This window comes from Pimephales promelas, chromosome 2 (assembly GCF_988280905.1).
Source record: "Pimephales promelas chromosome 2, fPimPro1.hap1.1, whole genome shotgun sequence".
NCBI lineage: Eukaryota > Metazoa > Chordata > Actinopteri > Cypriniformes > Leuciscidae > Pimephales > Pimephales promelas.
In genome coordinates this window covers 6,107,655-6,128,606 of record NC_142770.1, presented here as the reverse complement: position 1 = coordinate 6,128,606, position 20,952 = coordinate 6,107,655, and the positions used below count along the sequence as shown (strand labels likewise).

At 37.7% G+C, this 20,952-nt stretch overlaps 2 protein-coding genes across 3 annotated transcripts; one reads left to right on the top strand and one right to left on the bottom strand.

Annotated features, from left to right (window-relative positions):
* Positions 1 to 84: 84 nt before the first annotated feature.
* Positions 85 to 2,179, bottom strand: LOC120492924 (uncharacterized). The gene is made up of 4 exons (XM_039691260.2): positions 1,780 to 2,179; positions 1,178 to 1,495; positions 736 to 1,035; positions 85 to 596 (listed from the first exon to the last, which is right to left on the bottom strand). The coding sequence occupies exons 1-4, from the start codon at positions 1,820 to 1,822 to the stop codon at positions 430 to 432; spliced, it is 828 nt and encodes a 275-aa protein (XP_039547194.2). The 5' UTR covers positions 1,823 to 2,179; the 3' UTR covers positions 85 to 429.
* A 382-nt stretch (positions 2,180 to 2,561) lies between these two features.
* On the top strand, positions 2,562 to 8,090 carry LOC120492904 (uncharacterized). Of its 2 annotated transcripts, none has more exons than XM_089121154.1 (3): positions 2,562 to 2,698; positions 3,947 to 4,161; positions 5,124 to 8,090. In XM_089121154.1, the coding sequence occupies exons 2-3, from the start codon at positions 4,131 to 4,133 to the stop codon at positions 6,263 to 6,265; spliced, it is 1,173 nt and encodes a 390-aa protein (XP_088977280.1). In that variant the 5' UTR covers positions 2,562 to 2,698; positions 3,947 to 4,130; the 3' UTR covers positions 6,266 to 8,090. The 2 variants fall into 2 exon arrangements, with proteins under 2 accessions (XP_088977280.1, XP_039547156.2); XM_039691222.2 differs by having other exon boundaries at positions 2,563 to 2,725.
* Positions 8,091 to 20,952: the final 12,862 nt, after the last annotated feature.

The window sequence follows — 20,952 nt, the reverse complement described above, 5'->3', positions numbered from 1 at the left end:
GGTTCAAAAATGTATAGCAAATAACAAAAAATAATAATATTATATAAATATATTTATTATTATTGTTTTTAATAGAAAATGCAGTAAAGAGATCTTAAGAGAGATGCAGGATGTCATTTTTCTAATCCCATGTCAATTTAACACTGGTGAAATGACGAGAAGTGCAATCTTCACACACTGGGTCATTTTGTGAATACACAATTACAATACACATTTCTCCATACAACACAAAGAAATACAACCAATAGTCCAAAATATATATTCCTGTAACTTTATTGACATGATATAATATATAATATGATGATTTGTAAATTGACAGTGATTTGCAATGCGTATAGAAAACTCTATTAACCGCTATTCACAGTGTATCATTGGTAAAGGTTGTTTAAGGTCACCACCTATGACTACACGGGAGAATAGGTTTAATCATTAAGGAACTGATGGTGATTGACTGTTTTCTGTCGGTTTCCTGATTTTCAGTTCAACTTTCGTGGATCTGAAATGATCAACCAATACAGCAACAGTAGCCACACCCACCAGAACAGAGAGGACCAATCGGATCACAGCTTCAGTAAAACTACAACACTGGACAGAGTCTGAGAGAAGAAACATAAAAACACTCAAACATTAGTGCGCTTAATACCTCAAAAGGTCGTAATTTGCTCGTTATTTTTATGGTTTTCCTAAATATTTGCTTACTGCCTGGAAATTACAATATTACATGGATTGATATACCTGAACATGGTCGACAAAGTTGCGTAATGTTGAGATGTGTGGTCTGGTTTTTGACTGGATTGTTGATCACACAGCTGTAAGTGTTTTTATCCTGATATTCCACTTCCAGAGGTAGAGAGAGACTGATGATGAGATCAGACACACTGATGCTGGACAATACACTCATTCCTTTATACCAGGAGAGAGTCACATCACTCACATTCACAGCTGAACACACCAGTGAACATCTGGACTCTGATGATCTAGATGACGATGGACATTGTGAAGAGTTACTGACAATCTCTGGGACAGGCAGAGGAGCTGGAAAAGATGTGGAAGACGAGGGAAGTTCGATGAGGTGAGACTCGTCTCAAACAAAAACAATTGAAAGAGACACAACAAAATGTATGAAAGTAAGAGAAATAAAGGATAAAAGGCAATGTGGCAGTGATATTTAACTCACCATTTACAATAATCATGAATCTCTCCCGCAAGGTTCTTCTGGAGCTGCTGATAGAAACTGTATAATATCCAGAGTCACTTAATCTGGTGTTTGTGATGGTCAGAGTTCCAGTCGGATGCAGTTTCAGTCTGTCTCTGAATCTCTCGTCAGCATCAGGATACGTATAAATCTGATTATAGACTTCAGCAATACACGATTTATCAGATCCAAACTTCCATGTTATGTGATCATTTCTCTGAATGCTAGTAACATCAGTGTGTAGAGTGACAGAATCTCCCTCCATCACCGATATTATTATTATTCCGTCCGCTTCCACATCTGTTTAAAAAGTGTAAATACAATTTTGGATTGAGAGTTGTTGGATAAAAAACGTTTAAAATGTTTTAAAAAGGAAGTATTCATCTTCAGGAATTGTTTTATTTTTATTTGATTTTTGTTACCATAATTTTTCACTGCTTGTTCATAAATCCGAGAACACAATATTCTAGATAGCATGAAAGCAAAGAGATATTCCAGATAGCCAAGAGATTCATCGATGCACTTGCAAAATGCATGTATTAGAAGCAGAATAACTAATACTAATAATTTAAAAATACACTCACCATGAACACATATAAAACAAGCCAACAAGCTCCACAGAAACATTTTTGAAAGACTGACTAGTAGAGTTTAGTGGATTCAGGTTATATCTGATAACCCTCTAAAGGTTTCCACTGTAAATTACAACAAGACTGGAAGAATTGGGTTCGCTAGTCTCTGATTTGCAGAGTATAATCAGACTGAAGGTAATCTCAGGTTATCATCAATATCACTGCAACTGAAACTAAAGTAACCACTTCTTGTTCTGAGCAACTTTCAAAAACAACAATGAAAGGTCTTGCGTTACTATTTCACTATTGGCTCATGAACCATGGTGAAATGAACCAATGTTGCTTTATATTTTATTTGACAATTTGAAAGATACAGAGATTGAAAAAGAAATAGTTGGCAAAGTTTATGTTTATGTGACAGAGAGATATGTAAATGTCCTCCTTTTTCTCAAGCATATTATCAATGGCCAACTCTTTAGAAATACGATATTTGTATTTGTATCACAATTTAAACGAGATAAAAATATTTGTTGTTATTTGTCTCATGGGCGTCATATAAGGGGGGAAAGTTAGGAGGACAATTCCAACAAATAGCCTAAGTAAACAATAGGTACAACAAATAAGTAAAAACGATTTTAAATGTTGTATTATACACTATATAAGCCATAATCGTTGAGTATATTTCAAATAATAATAAAATGCAATACAAGTTAAATATCCCCATTGAACAAAAAGTAAACATTCATATTGACCGACCACCCCCCTGGATCTGCATGAAATGGTTTAGTCCTGCCTGAGCATGCGCGGTCTATTGCACTCAGTCAGAGTCGTCGAGTCGATGTGCTAGAAAACAACCAGTCAACAATGTTGTTTTGTTAAAAGAAAATCTGGTTTTCAAAAAAAGAAAAGAGAGAAGGAAGACAAAAGAAAGGTTGGCAATCTGTTTTTCTCAAGAAAGGTGGGTAGCCTTTAGTCTGTGAGTTGTCCATAGTGAAATAAGCTAGCTAAGCTAGCTGCAGGATAATGTTAGCCTACATTTCTTTAACATTTAATCAGTGCAATGAAACGTTTAGCTAGATATTTAGCTATATTTAGCCAGGTCTCCCTTGCAAAAGAGATTTTTAATCTCAATGGGTTTTTACCTGGTTAAATAAAGGATAAATAAAAAATATTATAATTAAATCATTGTCCATTCTTTTATCAGACTTAACAGACGAGTCAGCAGCACCCCATTTTTTAAAAAATGAGATTTTTTTTAAATAACACCTTAAACCATGACTTATGGCAAGTTTTGTGGATAGAAATGGACATTTGAGATATACAAATTTCATTTATGTTATCCTGTAGACATATTGAACATTGAAATCCAAATGAAACTTTTCAGTAGTTTAAAAGGTGACTAGCTTACGTTATTTATTTTATTATTATCACATATATATTATGGCTGGGAATCGATAAAAAATTAACAAATTAAATTGCACAATTTGCTGAGATTAATCGCTATTAATCTTTATTTCCCATAAACTTGTAATCATCAATATTTAAATGTAGAATCACTAATTAAATTAAACAACACACAAAAAATGGGGAAAAAGAAAAATAAACAAATTGGACAGTATAGCCCTATATTGAAATATAAAACATCAAATCAATTTGATAAAAATACTAATAGTAGGCTAATTTGTTTTTATTAACATGTTTAGTTTTTAAAAAAATTATTTTCAAGATTTTTTCAAGAATTACTTTTTGCTGCTGATTTATACACTCATTAAGTTTAATAAAAATACCTAATTCATTTATATAATATGTAAAGGTGTTAACTGTAATCTTACACTGCAAAATGATAATTTACAAAGGATTAAATCCATTTCAATTATGAATATTTGCCGCGGGTGAGGGCTTCGATAACCTCTCTCTTTTTTGACCACGTGTTTGCATCCTTGAATAATTAGATAATCAAATTTACAATAACTGGTAGTAAAATTGTAATTTATATCTACTGGGCTCCATATCTTAACTCAAATGATCTGTTTCTACCACAAAATCTTTTAATAAAGTGAAATGTCTGTTGATGACCCTGTAAGGCTTGTGTTGTGATGTGTCACTCTTAACAACTGTAATGTCTCAACATTGATGTCAATTCTTGGTTTCACCACATTCATTTTGCTTATGTTTTCAGATCACCTATGAATACTTAACGCTCAATGCAATGAGCATTAAGCAATTCTCCCGCTAAAACAATTCACCAGTAAAGCTCCTTCCACAAGAATTTACCAATAAATGCTGGAAGGTTTTCATCAGTCTTCAATCTTCAAGTGAACAAGAACAGCAACAACATCAGGAGTGATCCAAAATCCTGCAGAATGAAACCTGGAGCTACTGAAGAACAAATAGGTTGGTGTTTATCCTTGATTCTTCATTAATGATGCTGAAGAACATTAAGATTATAAAACTTAAAACAGTTACACAAGCTGTAAAATGTATTATTACGGTAGCCAACAACAATCAGGACAGAGAACAATCTGGATCTTTTTTTTTTTTAATAAATGTTAAGTAAAAAGGAGGTTTGAGAAACTTTCATATTGTCAAGCTCTATCTGAGCTGTTTTTTTTTTTCAGGGTTTTTTATTTTTTGCAAGTAGTAAATCAACAAAATGATTGGCATATAAGTTGAGAAAGCAGCTGGCCAGAAAAAAAAATATATATAAATAAAATATATATAAAATATAAAGGACTCTCACAATAAAATAGAAATAAATATGGAAGTTACGGCTATTTACGGCAGTGCAAGTATACCACAGCGACTCTAGGGGTCGCTGTTTCACAAAACACAATTGCTGCATAGTGTGCCTTTAAGGTTTTAATGTGTAGTCTTTACTATTATGTAATCCTTAAAAGTGAAATTCATATTAAACTCCAATTAATAAATGTGACTGAAAACATAATTGATATGAAAATTGAATACAATAGAATCAATTTGTGATGATGCCAAAAATTATAATATCCATAAATAAGAATTTGTACATCTGCTAAATTCACGTTTTAGTGCTGTCAGAGTCAATACATCTTAATATTCTTTGTTTCAGTGTGTGTGAAAATGTAAGTTAGAACCATATTTTATATAGAAATACACACGCATACTCATGAGATCTCTTTGTAGAATTATGTCTCTTCCAATGCTAATTCTAATTTGTGCAAAATTATGCACCCATTGTATTTTTGGTTTTCTGTTAAGTTTATGTTAGACGGAGTTGGTCAAAATTATTTAATAGCTCTCACTACAAAAATATCAGATTTATTCCCACTATCCAACGTTAAAAAAATAGTTGAAAATGAATGTTTTTACTTTTCTATTAGACATAAAGGAAGAAAACAAGGAGAGTGAAGAACTGATTAAAGAGGAGGAACATCATGATGAGAAAAATGGAGAAAAATCTATTTCCTCACAAACAGCAAGGACTGTTTTGACCAACAAATCTTTCACCAGTCCTCTGTGTGGGAAGAAAAAAGAAATATGCAAAAAAAGTGGTAAACGTCGCATTAAAGTTGGAAAGTACAAATGTGACCAGTGTGGGAATCGTTTCACGCAAAAAGTAAGTCTTAAAAGGCACAAGCAAATCCACACTGGAGAGAAGCCGCACACATGTGATCAGTGTGGGAAGAGTTTCACACTCAGAGAAACCCTGTATAATCACATGAAAACCCACACCGGAGAGAGACCACACACATGTACGCAGTGCGGGAAGAGTTTCACACAAAAACGTTCCCTTAATGAACACATGAAAATCCACACCGGAGAGAGGCCACACACATGTGACCAGTGCGGGAAGAGTTTCACGCAAAGAGGAACCCTTATTGATCACATGAAAAGCCACACTGGAGAGAGGACGAACAAATGTGATCAGTGTGGGAGGAGTTTTGCACGAAAAGAACAGCTTAAAAAACACATGAAGATCCACACCGGAGAGAAGGAGTTCAAATGTGATCAGTGCGAGAAGAGTTTCGCATATTTGGCCAGTCTTAAATTACATCAACGTCGTCATTCAGGAGAAAGACCATATTATTGTGACCAGTGTGGAAAATTGTTAATTTCTGCATCGGCCTTGAGGAGCCACATGATAGTTCATTCAAACGAAAAGCCTTACGTGTGTTCTTTGTGTGGAAAGAGTTTTAGTCGGCAAAGTAATTTAACATCGCACCATAAATACAGACACAGCGCTGTGAAGGAGTTCAAATGTGATCAGTGCGAGAAGAGTTTCGCATTTTTGGCCACTCTTAAATTACATCAACATTGTCATTCAGGAGAAAGACCATATTATTGTGATCAGTGTGGAAAATTGTTCATTTCTGCATCGACCTTGAGGGGCCACATGATAGTTCATTCAAACGAAAGGCCTTACGTGTGTTCTTTGTGTGGAAAGAGTTTTAGCCGGCGAGGTAATTTAAGATCGCACCATAAATACAAACACAGCGCTGTGAAGGATAATATGTGCAAATAGTGGGAAGACTTTTATTAGAAATGTTGACCAGAGAATTCAACCTTACAAGTGTTCACACTGCGACAAGAGATTCATTTGGTCAGGCGAAATGTGAGGATCCATGTCGGAGAGAAGCCTTGTGAATGTGATCAATGTGGGAAGAGTTTCACACATAAAGGAAACCTAGGATTTAGGTCTGTCAAACGATTAATCGCGATTAATCGCATCCAAAATAAAAGTTTGTGTTTACATGATATATTTGGGTGTATTGTGTATAATTATATATATATAAATAAAAACACACACATGCTTGTATATATTTAAGAAATATTTTCATGTATATACCGTCTATATATTTATATATCATTTATATTATATATAAATATAAATATTTTATATATAAATTATATTTTTTCTTAAATATACATGCATGTGTGTGTATTTTTATATATGTATATATATATAATAATTATACACAGTACACCCACATATATTATGTAAACACAAACTTTTATTTTGGATGCGATTAATCGCGATTAATCGTTTGACAGTCCTTCTAGGATTTATATGAAAACCCACACTGGAGAGAATCTCACACATGTGATCACTGTGGGAACTATAGGGAATTAATCGCATCCAATATAAAAGTTTGTGTTTACATAATATATGTGGGTGCACTGTGTATAATATAAATATATATATATATAGTATAATATTTCTTAAATATACAAGCATGTGTGTGTATTTATATATATATATATATATATAATTATTAATAATGATGCATTAATAATTCACGATGTTCATTTCCTCATCATATTTTTGTTAACAGAATATTTTGTTAACAATGTTTAACCGTTTTAATGTCATGGAAAATAATTTTCGTAAACATCTTTTCTACTGTGGTCACACGAAACCACAAAATGTTATTGCGGCTGGTTCTTCAAAGCTTGCTGTAAAGATGGCTACACATCTGCATTGATGCGTGTTGTAGTTGCGTGTCATCTAATAGTCGCACGTTTATTTTATTTATTTATTTTAATTTTGGGAGGAGTAAAATTTACAAATGTGGTTTCAACAGCCAGATGCATTTACATTTGGGTTTTTTTATTTGGAATGAGTCTCAGAGCACTTCCTGATGTGGCCTGAGTGATCAGGGCCCGTATGTATAAAGCCGCTCAGAGTAAATTTTTTGTCTTAAGTGTGTCAAAATTCTAAGAATGACGTAATTTTACTCTTATTCTTATACTTAAGAATCACTTATACTTAAGAATAAGTGTGATTCATAAAAGTTCCTAAGTGTTAAGACTAGGTCTCAGCTCCTAATTTATTTAAGAGAACTGGAGAGGTCTCCTAACCAGTTAGGAGTAACAAGATGGCAGCAGAGAGGAGGAGGCCGTGCAGTTTCCAACAACGTAAGAATGTGTTGGAATTATATGATGACAGAGAGTTGATCAAATGAGACAGGCTTGATCGTCAGGGTATTATTTTTGTTACTGACCTAGTCATAAATTCAACTTCTCCCACTGTAAGAGACAATGCCTTAACTGCAGAAATGAAAGTTATAATGACTCTGCATTTCCTTGGACCAGTTTGGTTTTGTTTTTGCATCCATTTTTTTTTAACCATTTTTCAACTTTTGTCTTTCCTTTATATAGAGCTGTGAGTGCAATTTTTAATTATGTGATTCATCAGCTTAATTACTTAAATATCATCACATTTGTCCATTTAATTTGTGTGTTGAAACTCTGTTAAAATTGTGTGAAATAAATGCTTGTACTTATTTGTAATCTTTTTGTACAATGCAAAAATGAATTATTCTAAATAAATCGAAACATTGAAATAATTCATGTCTCAATAATTAATGTCTTAATTAAATAATGAATTAATTGTGTCATGCTGCTGTGACCTCATCCTTGCACCATTATTGGCTGATTCAGAGGTTCAGGGCGGACATTTTGGGTTCACATCATTGTAGTCTTAAGTTCACAGCACTTAAGTCCCACTTCAGTCAGCACTTAGGAATCAGTCTTATACTTTACTGAAAGTTGCTTTTAGCTGCTTTATAAAAGTCTCCTACTCTTAGAAAAGTCCTACTCTTTACTAAGTATTTTCTGACTCTTAAGTCAAAGCTTAAGACTATTCTTATGAGCATTTCTTAGAAGTTTTAAGTCCATCTAAGTGTTTCAGAGGGCCTTAACACCAGGGCCCGTATCCCTAAAGAATTTTAGTGCAAAAAGTGGCTCCTAGCGGCCAAATTCTAAGAAAATTCTCAGAGTCGTGACGTTTTCTTAGAATTTCCCCTAAAAGTGACACGAAAATCCCAGTTAATATAAAAGCTATTCCTCAAGATTCCTAGCGCTTAAAAGGGCTCCTAAGGCGAGATCTGCTAAGAGCAGGGAAGAGGACTTTTAGTGGCTTAGGAGTTCCCCTAAGCAGCCGCAAACAATTTCTTTTTTCCTTTTTTTCTCCATTTTCTGTGTTTGTAGGATATTTGTTAACAAGCCTTCATAAATAGACCAGCCAGCAATCACAGACATTGATAAAAGCTGAGCCGTGTTATCCTTGTTAAGACCACACTGAGTTGTAACGTTGCAATTTCTACTTCATTTAGGACATTCACTTGAGATAGGCCATCTTGTTTTCAATGGGGTCCATATGGGAGTGAAAGTACAAAATATGCCAGCTAGGATATTAATATGAGCAAATAAGACACGAATCATTATTTGAACAGGGTGTAATGAGCTCAAGTTTTCACAAATTTTAGATTCTAGTGTTAGGCTATAACCCCTACAGCTTACTATTCATTTTCCAGATATTTTCTTGAATGTGAAATATTATTTACAATTAGAGTCTGCATAAGATAGAGTGTATAATTATGTTTATTGATTTGAGGGTATATCCTTTGCTCATTATCACCAAAAGTTCATTTTCATCAAACTTGTAGGATCAACCAATCACAGCTTTTGAAATGATGACTCATACCTAGCAACAGGGTCAACCACACCTCCTCACTAAGATAGGATTTTCCCTCCATTCCTTGCTCAGAGTTCACTGAAAATGTTCTGGAATCACTTCTAAGCTAAAACTCCTGGCAAGGAATTTTTAGGTTAAGTTAGGAGCTCTCTGAGAGGATTCTCAGAAACTTTAGCGATACGGGCCCTGGTCTTTATACAGTCGGATATCTATCCATTCAAAGAAAAAACACAAAGTGATCAGGTGTTAACAGGCCAATTGAAATACATACACTGATTGTTTTGTTTTTTTATTTTTAAATGGTCTCACACAGAAAGGAAGCAAAAAAAACTGTATAAAGACGAGTGTGATTTGTATTTGCTCTGATGCATTGCTGTTTTTTATTCATCACAAATTGCAAGAAACAATAAAATTATAGAGCAGTTTTATAATCGTTTAAGCAGTTTTCTTGACTCAAAGTAATGTTTCTAACTCAAACACTAAAGTGAGATATTTGCCGATGGTCCTCTAGCTTGTTTCAGGAGTGTCACTTTTAATAGTTGCTGATATCATGTCAATAGTAGTTTTCACCTCATTCACTATGATGATGTGTTTAATCATCCGCATAATGCCACTATAAACCGCCACTTTATGCGTGTGTTTCGTATAGGTTTCAATGGATGAAACAGAATACACCATTACCATTTTTGATATCTACATGATGTAAATCATAACAGCATTTTTCATTATAGTTTGTGATAAACTGTTTCATGCAAAACTGAATTTGTTTATGCTTCTGTTTAATTATTTTTCATATTATTATTATTTTTTTATTACATATATATTTTATTTTTCTTTGAACTGTTCATATGACGCACAACAGTATAAAAAGTTTATATTAAATCGACTAACAAACAAAATAAAAATATATAGAATAAATTTGTAACTAACAATCCATCTATGAAAATAGAAACAAAAAAATGTAATGCAGTTTTAAAAATATTAGCAGTGCAGCTGTTACCACAGAACCCGAAGCTCCTCCCACGGCAGTTCGCCTTTAAATGCTGGAATGTTCCCATAGTAGAGTGAAGAAGACAGCTATGGCAAACCATTTAACATTTAATCAGTTTAACCTACTAGTCTCTATTTTCATGCTACTAGTACTTATTTTTTAGATACTAGTATCTATTCCATTACGTACTAGTACTTATTCATTAGCTACTAGTGCTTATTCTTTAGATGCTAGTGCCTTTTCTTTAGATACTAGTGTTTATTCTTTAGGTACTAGTACCTTTTTAAAGATAGTACTTATTCATTAGATACTAGTCCTTATTTATTAGATACTATTACTTATTCATTAGATACTAGTCCTTATTTAGTGCTTATTCATAAGATACTACTGCTTATATGGCAAGCCGTTTTAACATTTAATCATTTTAACATACTAGTCTCTATTTTCATGCCACTAGTACTTATTTTTTTAGATACTAGTATCTATAACATTACATACTATTACTTATTCACTAGCTACTAGTGCTTATTCTTTAGATACTAGTACCTTTTCTTTAGATACTAGTGCTTATCCTTTAGGTACTAGTACCTTTTTAAAGATACTAGTACTTATTCATTAGATACTAGTCCTTATTTATTAGTGCTTATTCATTAGATACTAGTACTTATTATTTGATACTAGTACTTATTCATTAGATACTAGTACCTATTAAATAGATACTAGTACTTACTCTTTAGATACTGGTACTTATTTATTTCATACTAGTGCTTATTTCTTAGAAACTAGTACTTATTCATTAGATACTAGTACTTATTTAGATAAAAGTCCGTATTTATTAGATAATAGCAGTACTTATTCATTAGATACTAGTCCTTATTTAATAGATACTAGTGCTTATTTATTACCCTCCATTTTTGCACTCAGGTGTAAGTCCCGTGGCCCTCTATCAGAATCCAGAGTTTCAAGAAGATCAGAGAAACTCAAAATTTTGACCAAAAAAAAAAAAACAAAAAAAAAGAAAACGACAGTGTTACCCCTTTCGTTTTTTTTTTCGGTGCGAAAAAAAAAAAGTTTTGCGGTAGGTGGTATGCCATACGGAACCGTTGCCACTGAAACGCATTACCACGACAGTGGCGCTCGACAGCCTTAGTCGAACAGGTTGGCGCGTATGGTTGGGTTGCGGAGAGTTTGTGAGATTGTGGTTTTCTAACACCTACTCCTGTGTAATGGAAATCATTATGAACATCAGCTATGCTAATTATTTCCCATCTGCCTTTTCTGCTGTTATCTCGGGACGCTTGTCCCGAGAAAAATGGCGTTCGTCAGGTCCAGTTTTGTATCCAGCCTCTCATGGAGACTTCAGATGCCCCAACGCCTGTGGTGAGAAGACCAACGCCTGTGAAAAGACGACTCAACGCCGGCGATATATTATGCCCTTAATATTACATGACTAACCAAATGTATTTTTTCCATGTACTTTTCTGATATGCATTTTCTGTAAAGCTGCTTTGAAACAATATGTATGTTAGCCAGAGGAGAACTGGCCCCCGACTGAGCCTAGGTTCTCCCAAAGTTTTTTTCTCCATTCAATCGCCTGATGGAGTTTTGGTTCCTTGCCACTGTTGCCTTGCTTTTGGCTTGCTTAGTTGGTGACATTTAATATTCAATAATATTATTGATCTGTGTTGTACTACTTTCATGTTATCAGTGTGAAGCTGCTTTGATACAATTTGTATAGTACAAATCTATATCTATAATATGGCGTTCGTCAGGTCCATTTTTGTATCTAGCCTCTCATGGAGACTTCAGATGCCCCAACGCCTGTGATGAGAAGACCAACGCCGGCAATATATTATGCCCTCAATATTACATGAGTAATTAAATGTATTATTTCCATGTACTTTTCTGATATGCACTTTCTGTAAAGCTGCTTTGAAACAATATGTATGATAGCCAGAGGAGAACTGGCCCCCGACTGAGCCTGGGTCTGTGTTGTATTACTTTCATGTTATCAGTGTAAAGCTGCTTTGATACAATTTGTATTGTACAAATCTGTATCTACAATAAAATCTATAATATCTACATCTATGATATCTATATCTATAATAAACTGTTAGTGTATAGTATCTATAGTATCTACATCTATAATAAATTCTATAATATCTACTAGTATAATAGAGTGTCAGTGTCTATAATATCTATAATAAAATCTATAATATCTACATCTATAATCTAGTGTCAAAAACAGAAAAAAACAAAAACAAACAGAAAATACAACAACAAAAAAAACAAAAAACGACAGGGGTTATTTTGAGTTTCGATATCTCAGCTCAGGAAGGGTCTAGAGCCTCCATTTTTGCGCTCAGGTGCAAGTCTCAGTGCCCTCTATCAGAATCCAGAGTTTCGAGAAGATTAGGGATACTTGATTTTTCGCCCAAAAAAAAAAAACGTAAGGGGTAACACTGTCGTTTTTTTTTCGGGTCGAAACTTTGAGTTTCGATATCTCAGCTCTGGAAGGGTCTAGAGCCTCCATTTTTGCGCTCAGGTGCAAGTCTCAGTGCCCTCTATCAGAATCCAGAGTTTCGAGAAGATTGGGGATACTTGATTTTTCGCCCAAAAAAAAAAACGTAAGGGGTAACACTGTCGTTTTTTTTTCGGGTCGAAACTTTGAGTTTCGATATCTCAGCTCTGGAAGGGTCTAGAGCCTCCATTTTTGCGCTCAGGTGCAAGTCTCAGTGCCCTCTATCAGAATCCAGAGTTTCGAGAAGATTGGGGATACTTGATTTTTCGCCCAAAAAAAAAAAAACGTAAGGGGTAACACTGTCGTTTTTTTTTCGGGTCTCAGCTCTGGAAGGGTCTAGAGCCTCCATTTTTGCGCTCAGGTGCAAGTCTCAGTGCCCTCTATCAGAATCCAGAGTTTCGAGAAGATTGGGGATACTTGATTTTTCGCCCAAAAAAAAAAAACGTAAGGGGTAACACTGTCGTTTTTTTTTCGGGTCGAAACTTTGAGTTTCGATATCTCAGCTCTGGAAGGGTCTAGAGCCTCCATTTTTGCGCTCAGGTGCGCATGGAGGCTCTAGACTCTAGAGCCTCCATTTTTGCGCTCAGGTGCAAGTCTCAGTGCCCTCTATCAGAATCCAGAGTTTCGAGAAGATTGGGGATACTTGATTTTTCGCCCAAAAAAAAAAAACGTAAGGGGTAACACTGTCGTTTTTTTTTCGGGTCGAAACTTTGAGTTTCGATATCTCAGCTCTGGAAGGGTCTAGAGCCTCCATTTTTGCGCTCAGGTGCAAGTCTCAGTGCCCTCTATCAGAATCCAGAGTTTCGAGAAGATTGGGGATACTTGATTTTTCGCCCAAAAAAAAAAACGTAAGGGGTAACACTGTCGTTTTTTTTTTCGGGTCGAAACTTTGAGTTTCGATATCTCAGCTCTGGAAGGGTCTAGAGCCTCCATTTTTGCGCTCAGGTGCAAGTCTCAGTGCCCTCTATCAGAATCCAGAGTTTCGAGAAGATTGGGGATACTTGATTTTTCGCCCAAAAAAAAAAAACGTAAGGGGTAACACTGTCGGTTTTTTTTCGGGTCGAAACTTTGAGTTTCGATATCTCAGCTCTGGAAGGGTCTAGAGCCTCCATTTTTGCGTTCAGGTGCAAGTCTCAGTGCCCTCTATCAGAATCCAGAGTTTCGAGAAGATTGGGGATACTTGATTTTTCGCCCAAAAAAAAAAAACGTAAGGGGTAACACTGTCGTTTTTTTTTTCGGGTCGAAACTTTGAGTTTCGATATCTCAGCTCTGGAAGGGTCTAGAGCCTCCATTTTTGCGCTCAGGTGCAAGTCTCAGTGCCCTCTATCAGAATCCAGAGTTTCGAGAAGATTGGGGATACTTGATTTTTCGCCCAAAAAAAAAAAACGTAAGGGGTAACACTGTCGTTTTTTTTTCGGGTCGAAACTTTGAGTTTCGATATCTCAGCTCTGGAAGGGTCTAGAGCCTCCATTTTTGCGCTCAGGTGCAAGTCTCAGTGCCCTCTATCAGAATCCAGAGTTTCGAGAAGATTGGGGATACTTGATTTTTCGCCCAAAAAAAAAAACGTAAGGGGTAACACTGTCGTTTTTTTTTCGGGTCGAAACTTTGAGTTTCGATATCTCAGCTCTGGAAGGGTCTAGAGCCTCCATTTTTGCGCTCAGGTGCAAGTCTCAGTGCCCTCTATCAGAATCCAGAGTTTCGAGAAGATTGGGGATACTTGATTTTTCGCCCAAAAAAAAAAAACGTAAGGGGTAACACTGTCGTTTTTTTTTCGGGTCGAAACTTTGAGTTTCGATATCTCAGCTCTGGAAGGGTCTAGAGCCTCCATTTTTGCGCTCAGGTGCAAGTCTCAGTGCCCTCTATCAGAATCCAGAGTTTCGAGAAGATTGGGGATACTTGATTTTTCGCCCAAAAAAAAAAACGTAAGGGGTAACACTGTCGTTTTTTTTTCGGGTCGAAACTTTGAGTTTCGATATCTCAGCTCTGGAAGGGTCTAGAGCCTCCATTTTTGCGCTCAGGTGCAAGTCTCAGTGCCCTCTATCAGAATCCAGAGTTTCGAGAAGATTGGGGATACTTGATTTTTCGCCCCAAAAAAAAAAACGTAAGGGGTAACACTGTCGTTTTTTTTTCGGGTCGAAACTTTGAGTTTCGATATCTCAGCTCTGGAAGGGTCTAGAGCCTCCATTTTTGCGCTCAGGTGCAAGTCTCAGTGCCCTCTATCAGAATCCAGAGTTTCGAGAAGATTGGGGATACTTGATTTTTCGCCCCAAAAAAAAAAACGTAAGGGGTAACACTGTCGTTTTTTTTTCGGGTCGAAACTTTGAGTTTCAATATCTCAGCTCTGGAAGGGTCTAGAGCCTCCATTTTTGCGCTCAGGTGCAAGTCTCAGTGCCCTCTATCAGAATCCAGAGTTTCGAGAAGATTGGGGATACTTGATTTTTCGCCCCCAAAAAAAAACGTAAGGGGTAACACTGTCGTTTTTTTTTCGGGTCGAAACTTTGAGTTTCGATATCTCAGCTCTGGAAGGGTCTAGAGCCTTCATTTTTGCGCTCAGGTGCAAGTCTCAGTGCCCTCTATCAGAATCCAGAGTTTCGAGAAGATTGGAGATACTTGATTTTTCGCCCAAAAAAAAAAAACGTAAGGGGTAACACTGTCGTTTTTTTTTCGGGTCGAAACTTTGAGTTTCGATATCTCAGCTCTGGAAGGGTCTAGAGCCTCCATTTTTGCGCTCAGGTGCAAGTCTCAGTGCCCTCTATCAGAATCCAGAGTTTCGAGAAGATTGGGGATACTTGATTTTTCGCCCCCAAAAAAAAAACGTAAGGGGTAACACTGTCGTTTTTTTTTCGGGTCGAAACTTTGAGTTTCGATATCTCAGCTCTGGAAGGGTCTAGAGCCTCCATTTTTGCGCTCAGGTGCAAGTCTCAGTGCCCTCTATCAGAATCCAGAGTTTCGAGAAGATTGGGGATACTTGATTTTTCGCCCAAAAAAAAAAAACGTAAGGGGTAACACTGTCGTTTTTTTTTCGGGTCGAAACTTTGAGTTTCGATATCTCAGCTCTGGAAGGGTCTAGAGCCTCCATTTTTGCGCTCAGGTGCAAGTCTCAGTGCCCTCTATCAGAATCCAGAGTTTCGAGAAGATTGGGGATACTTGATTTTTCGCCCAAAAAAAAAAAACGTAAGGGGTAACACTGTCGTTTTTTTTTCGGGTCGAAACTTTGAGTTTCGATATCTCAGCTCTGGAAGGGTCAAGAGCCTCCATTTTTGCGCTCAGGTGCAAGTCTCAGTGCCCTCTATCAGAATCCAGAGTTTCGAGAAGATTGGGGATACTTGATTTTTCGCCCAAAAAAAAAAAAACGTAAGGGGTAACACTGTCGTTTTTTTTTCGGGTCGAAACTTTGAGTTTCGATATCTCAGCTCTGGAAGGGTCTAGAGCCTCCATTTTTGCGCTCAGGTGCAAGTCTCAGTGCCCTCTATCAGAATCCAGAGTTTCGAGAAGATTGGGGATACTTGATTTTTCGCCCCAAAAAAAAAAACGTAAGGGGTAACACTGTCGTTTTTTTTTCGGGTCGAAACTTTGAGTTTCGATATCTCAGCTCTGGAAGGGTCTAGAGCCTCCATTTTTGCGCTCAGGTGCAAGTCTCAGTGCCCTCTATCAGAATCCAGAGTTTCGAGAAGATTGGGGATACTTGATTTTTCGCCCCAAAAAAAAAACGTAAGGGGTAACACTGTCGTTTTTTTTTTCGGGTCGAAACTTTGAGTTTCAATATCTCAGCTCTGGAAGGGTCTAGAGCCTCCATTTTTGCGCTCAGGTGCAAGTCTCAGTGCCCTCTATCAGAATCCAGAGTTTCGAGAAGATTGGGGATACTTGATTTTTCGCCCCCAAAAAAAAACGTAAGGGGTAACACTGTCGTTTTTTTTTCGGGTCGAAACTTTGAGTTTCGATATCTCAGCTCTGGAAGGGTCTAGAGCCTTCATTTTTGCGCTCAGGTGCAAGTCTCAGTGCCCTCTATCAGAATCCAGAGTTTCGAGAAGATTGGAGATACTTGATTTTTCGCCCAAAAAAAAAAACGTAAGGGGTAACACTGTCGTTTTTTTTTCGGGTCGAAACTTTGAGTTTCGATATCTCAGCTCTGGAAGGGTCTAGAGCCTCCATTTTTGCGCTCAGGTGCAAGTCTCAGTGCCCTCTATCAGAATCCAGAGTTTCGAGAAGATTGGGGATACTTGATTTTTCGCCCCAAAAAAAAAAACGTAAGGGGTAACACTGTCGTTTTTTTTTCGGGTCGAAACTTTGAGTTTCGATATCTCAGCTCTGGAAGGGTCTAGAGCCTCCATTTTTGCGCTCAGGTGCAAGTCTCAGTGCCCTCTATCAGAATCCAGAGTTTCGAGAAGATTGGGGATACTTGATTTTTCGCCCAAAAAAAAAAAACGTAAGGGGTAACACTGTCGTTTTTTTTTCGGGTCGAAACTTTGAGTTTCGATATCTCAGCTCTGGAAGGGTCTAGAGCCTCCATTTTTGCGCTCAGGTGCAAGTCTCAGTGCCCTCTATCAGAATCCAGAGTTTCGAGAAGATTGGGGATACTTGATTTTTCGCCCAAAAAAAAAAAAACGTAAGGGGTAACACTGTCGTTTTTTTTTCGGGTCGAAACTTTGAGTTTCGATATCTCAGCTCTGGAAGGGTCTAGAGCCTCCATTTTTGCGCTCAGGTGCAAGTCTCAGTGCCCTCTATCAGAATCCAGAGTTTCGAGAAGATTGGGGATACTTGATTTTTCGCCCCAAAAAAAAAAACGTAAGGGGTAACACTGTCGTTTTTTTTTCGGGTCGAAACTTTGAGTTTCAATATCTCAGCTCTGGAAGGGTCTAGAGCCTCCATTTTTGCGCTCAGGTGCAAGTCTCAGTGCCCTCTATCAGAATCCAGAGTTTCGAGAAGATTGGGGATACTTGATTTTTCGCCCAAAAAAAAAAAACGTAAGGGGTAACACTGTCGTTTTTTTTTCGGGTCGAAACTTTGAGTTTCGATATCTCAGCTCTGGAAGGGTCTAGAGCCTCCATTTTTGCGCTCAGGTGCAAGTCTCAGTGCCCTCTATCAGAATCCAGAGTTTCGAGAAGATTGGAGATACTTGATTTTTCGCCCAAAAAAAAAAAAACGTAAGGGGTAACACTGTCGTTTTTTTTTCGGGTCGAAACTTTGAGTTTCGATATCTCAGCTCTGGAAGGGTCTAGAGCCTCCATTTTTGCGCTCAGGTGCAAGTCTCAGTGCCCTCTATCAGAATCCAGAGTTTCGAGAAGATTGGGGATACTTGATTTTTCGCCCAAAAAAAAAAACGTAAGGGGTAACACTGTCGTTTTTTTTTCGGGTCGAAACTTTGAGTTTCGATATCTCAGCTCTGGAAGGGTCTAGAGCCTCCATTTTTGCGCTCAGGTGCAAGTCTCAGTGTCCTCTATCAGAATCCAGAGTTTCGAAAAGATTGGGGATACTTGATTTTTCGCCCCCAAAAAAAAACGTAAGGGGTAACACTGTCGTTTTTTTTTCGGGTCGAAACTTTGAGTTTCGATATCTCAGCTCTGGAAGGGTCTAGAGCCTCCATTTTTGCGCTCAGGTGCAAGTCTCAGTGCCCTCTATCAGAATCCAGAGTTTCGAGAAGATTGGGAATACTTGATTTTTCGCCCAAAAAAAAAAAACGTAAGGGGTAACACTGTCGTTTTTTTTTCGGGTCGAAACTTTGAGTTTCGATATCTCAGCTCTGGAAGGGTCTAGAGCCTCCATTTTTGCGCTCAGGTGCAAGTCTCAGTGCCCTCTATCAGAATCCAGAGTTTCGAGAAGATTGGGGATACTTGATTTTTCGCCCAAAAAAAAAAAACGTAAGGGGTAACACTGTCGTTTTTTTTTCGGGTCGAAACTTTGAGTTTCGATATCTCAGCTCTGGAAGGGTCTAGAGCCTCCATTTTTGCGCTCAGGTGCAAGTCTCAGTGCCCTCTATCAGAATCCAGAGTTTCGAGAAGATTGGGGATACTTGATTTTTCGCCCCAAAAAAAAAACGTAAGGGGTAACACTGTCGTTTTTTTTTCGGGTCGAAACTTTGAGTTTCGATATCTCAGCTCTGGAAGGGTCAAGAGCCTCCATTTTTGCGCTCAGGTGCAAGTCTCAGTGCCCTCTATCAGAATCCAGAGTTTCGAGAAGATTGGGGATACTTGATTTTTCGCCCAAAAAAAAAAAACGTAAGGGGTAACACTGTCGTTTTTTTTTCGGGTCGAAACTTTGAGTTTCGATATCTCAGCTCTGGAAGGGTCTAGAGCCTCCATTTTTGCGCTCAGGTGCAAGTCTCAGTGCCCTCTATCAGAATCCAGAGTTTCGAGAAGATTGGGGATACTTGATTTTTCGCCCAAAAAAAAAAAACGTAAGGGGTAACACTGTCGTTTTTTTTTTCGGGTCGAAACTTTGAGTTTCGATATCTCAGCTCTGGAAGGGTCTAGAGCCTCCATTTTTGCGCTCAGGTGCAAGTCTCAGTGCCCTCTATCAGAATCCAGAGTTTCGAGAAGATTGGGGATACTTGATTTTTCGCCCCAAAAAAAAAAACGTAAGGGGTAACACTGTCGGTTTTTTTTCGGGTCGAAACTTTGAGTTTCGATATCTCAGCTCTGGAAGGGTCTAGAGCCTCCATTTTTGCGCTCAGGTGCAAGTCTCAGTGCCCTCTATCAGAATCCAGAGTTTCGAGAAGATTGGGGATACTTGATTTTTCGCCCAAAAAAAAAAAAACGTAAGGGGTAACACTGTCGTTTTTTTTTCGGGTCGAAACTTTGAGTTTCGATATCTCAGCTCTGGAAGGGTCTAGAGCCTCCATTTTTGCGCTCAGGTGCAAGTCTCAGTGCCCTCTATCAGAATCCAGAGTTTCGAGAAGATTGGGGATACTTGATTTTTCGCCCAAAAAAAAAAAAACGTAAGGGGTAACACTGTCGTTTTTTTTTCGGGTCGAAACTTTGAGTTTCGATATCTCAGCTCTGGAAGGGTCTAGAGCCTCCATTTTTGCGCTCAGGTGCAAGTCTCAGTGCCCTCTATCAGAATCCAGAGTTTCGAGAAGATTGGGGATACTTGATTTTTCGCCCCAAAAAAAAACGTAAGGGGTAACACTGTCGTTTTTTTTTCGGGTCGAAACTTTGAGTTTCGATATCTCAGCTCTGGAAGGGTCTAGAGCCTCCATTTTTGCGCTCAGGTGCAAGTCTCAGTGCCCTCTATCAGAATCCAGAGTTTCGAGAAGATTGGGGATACTTGATTTTTCGCCCAAAAAAAAAAACGTAAGGGGTAACACTGTCGTTTTTTTTTTCGGGTCGAAACTTTGAGTTTCGATATCTCAGCTCTGGAAGGGTCTAGAGCCTCCATTTTTGCGCTCAGGTGCAAGTCTCAGTGCCCTCTATCAGAATCCAGAGTTTCGAGAAGATTGGGGATACTTGATTTTTCGCCCAAAAAAAAAAAACGTAAGGGGTAACACTGTCGTTTTTTTTTCGGGTCGAAACTTTGAGTTTCGATATCTCAGCTCTGGAAGGGTCTAGAGCCTCCATTTTTGCGCTCAGGTGCAAGTCTCAGTGCCCTCTATCAGAATCCAGAGTTTCGAGAAGATTGGGGATACTTGATTTTTCGCCCAAAAATAAAAAAACGTAAGGGGTAACACTGTCGTTTTTTTTTCGGGTCGAAACTTTGAGTTTCGATATCTCAGCTCTGGAAGGGTCTAGAGCCTCCATTTTTGCGCTCAGGTGCAAGTCTCAGTGCCCTCTATCAGAATCCAGAGTTTCGAGAAGATTGGGGATACTTGATTTTTCGCCCAAAAAAAAAAACGTAAGGGGTAACACTGTCGTTTTTTTTTTCGGGTCGAAATTTTGAGTTTCGATATCTCAGCTCTGGAAGGGTCTAGAGCCTCTATTTTTGCGCTCAGGTGCAAGTCTCAGTGCCCTCTATCAGAATCCAGAGTTTCGAGAAGATTGGGGATACTTGATTTTTCGCCCAAAAAAAAAAAACGTAAGGGGTAACACTGTCGTTTTTTTTTCGGGTCGAAATTTTGAGTTTCGATATCTCAGCTCTGGAAAGGTCTAGAGCCTCCATTTTTGCGCTCAGGTGTAAGTCTCAGTGCCCTCTATCAGAATCCAGAGTTTCGAGAAGATTGGGGATACTAGATTTTTCGCCCCAAAAAAAAAAACGTAAGGGGTAACACTGTCGTTTTTTTTTCGGGTC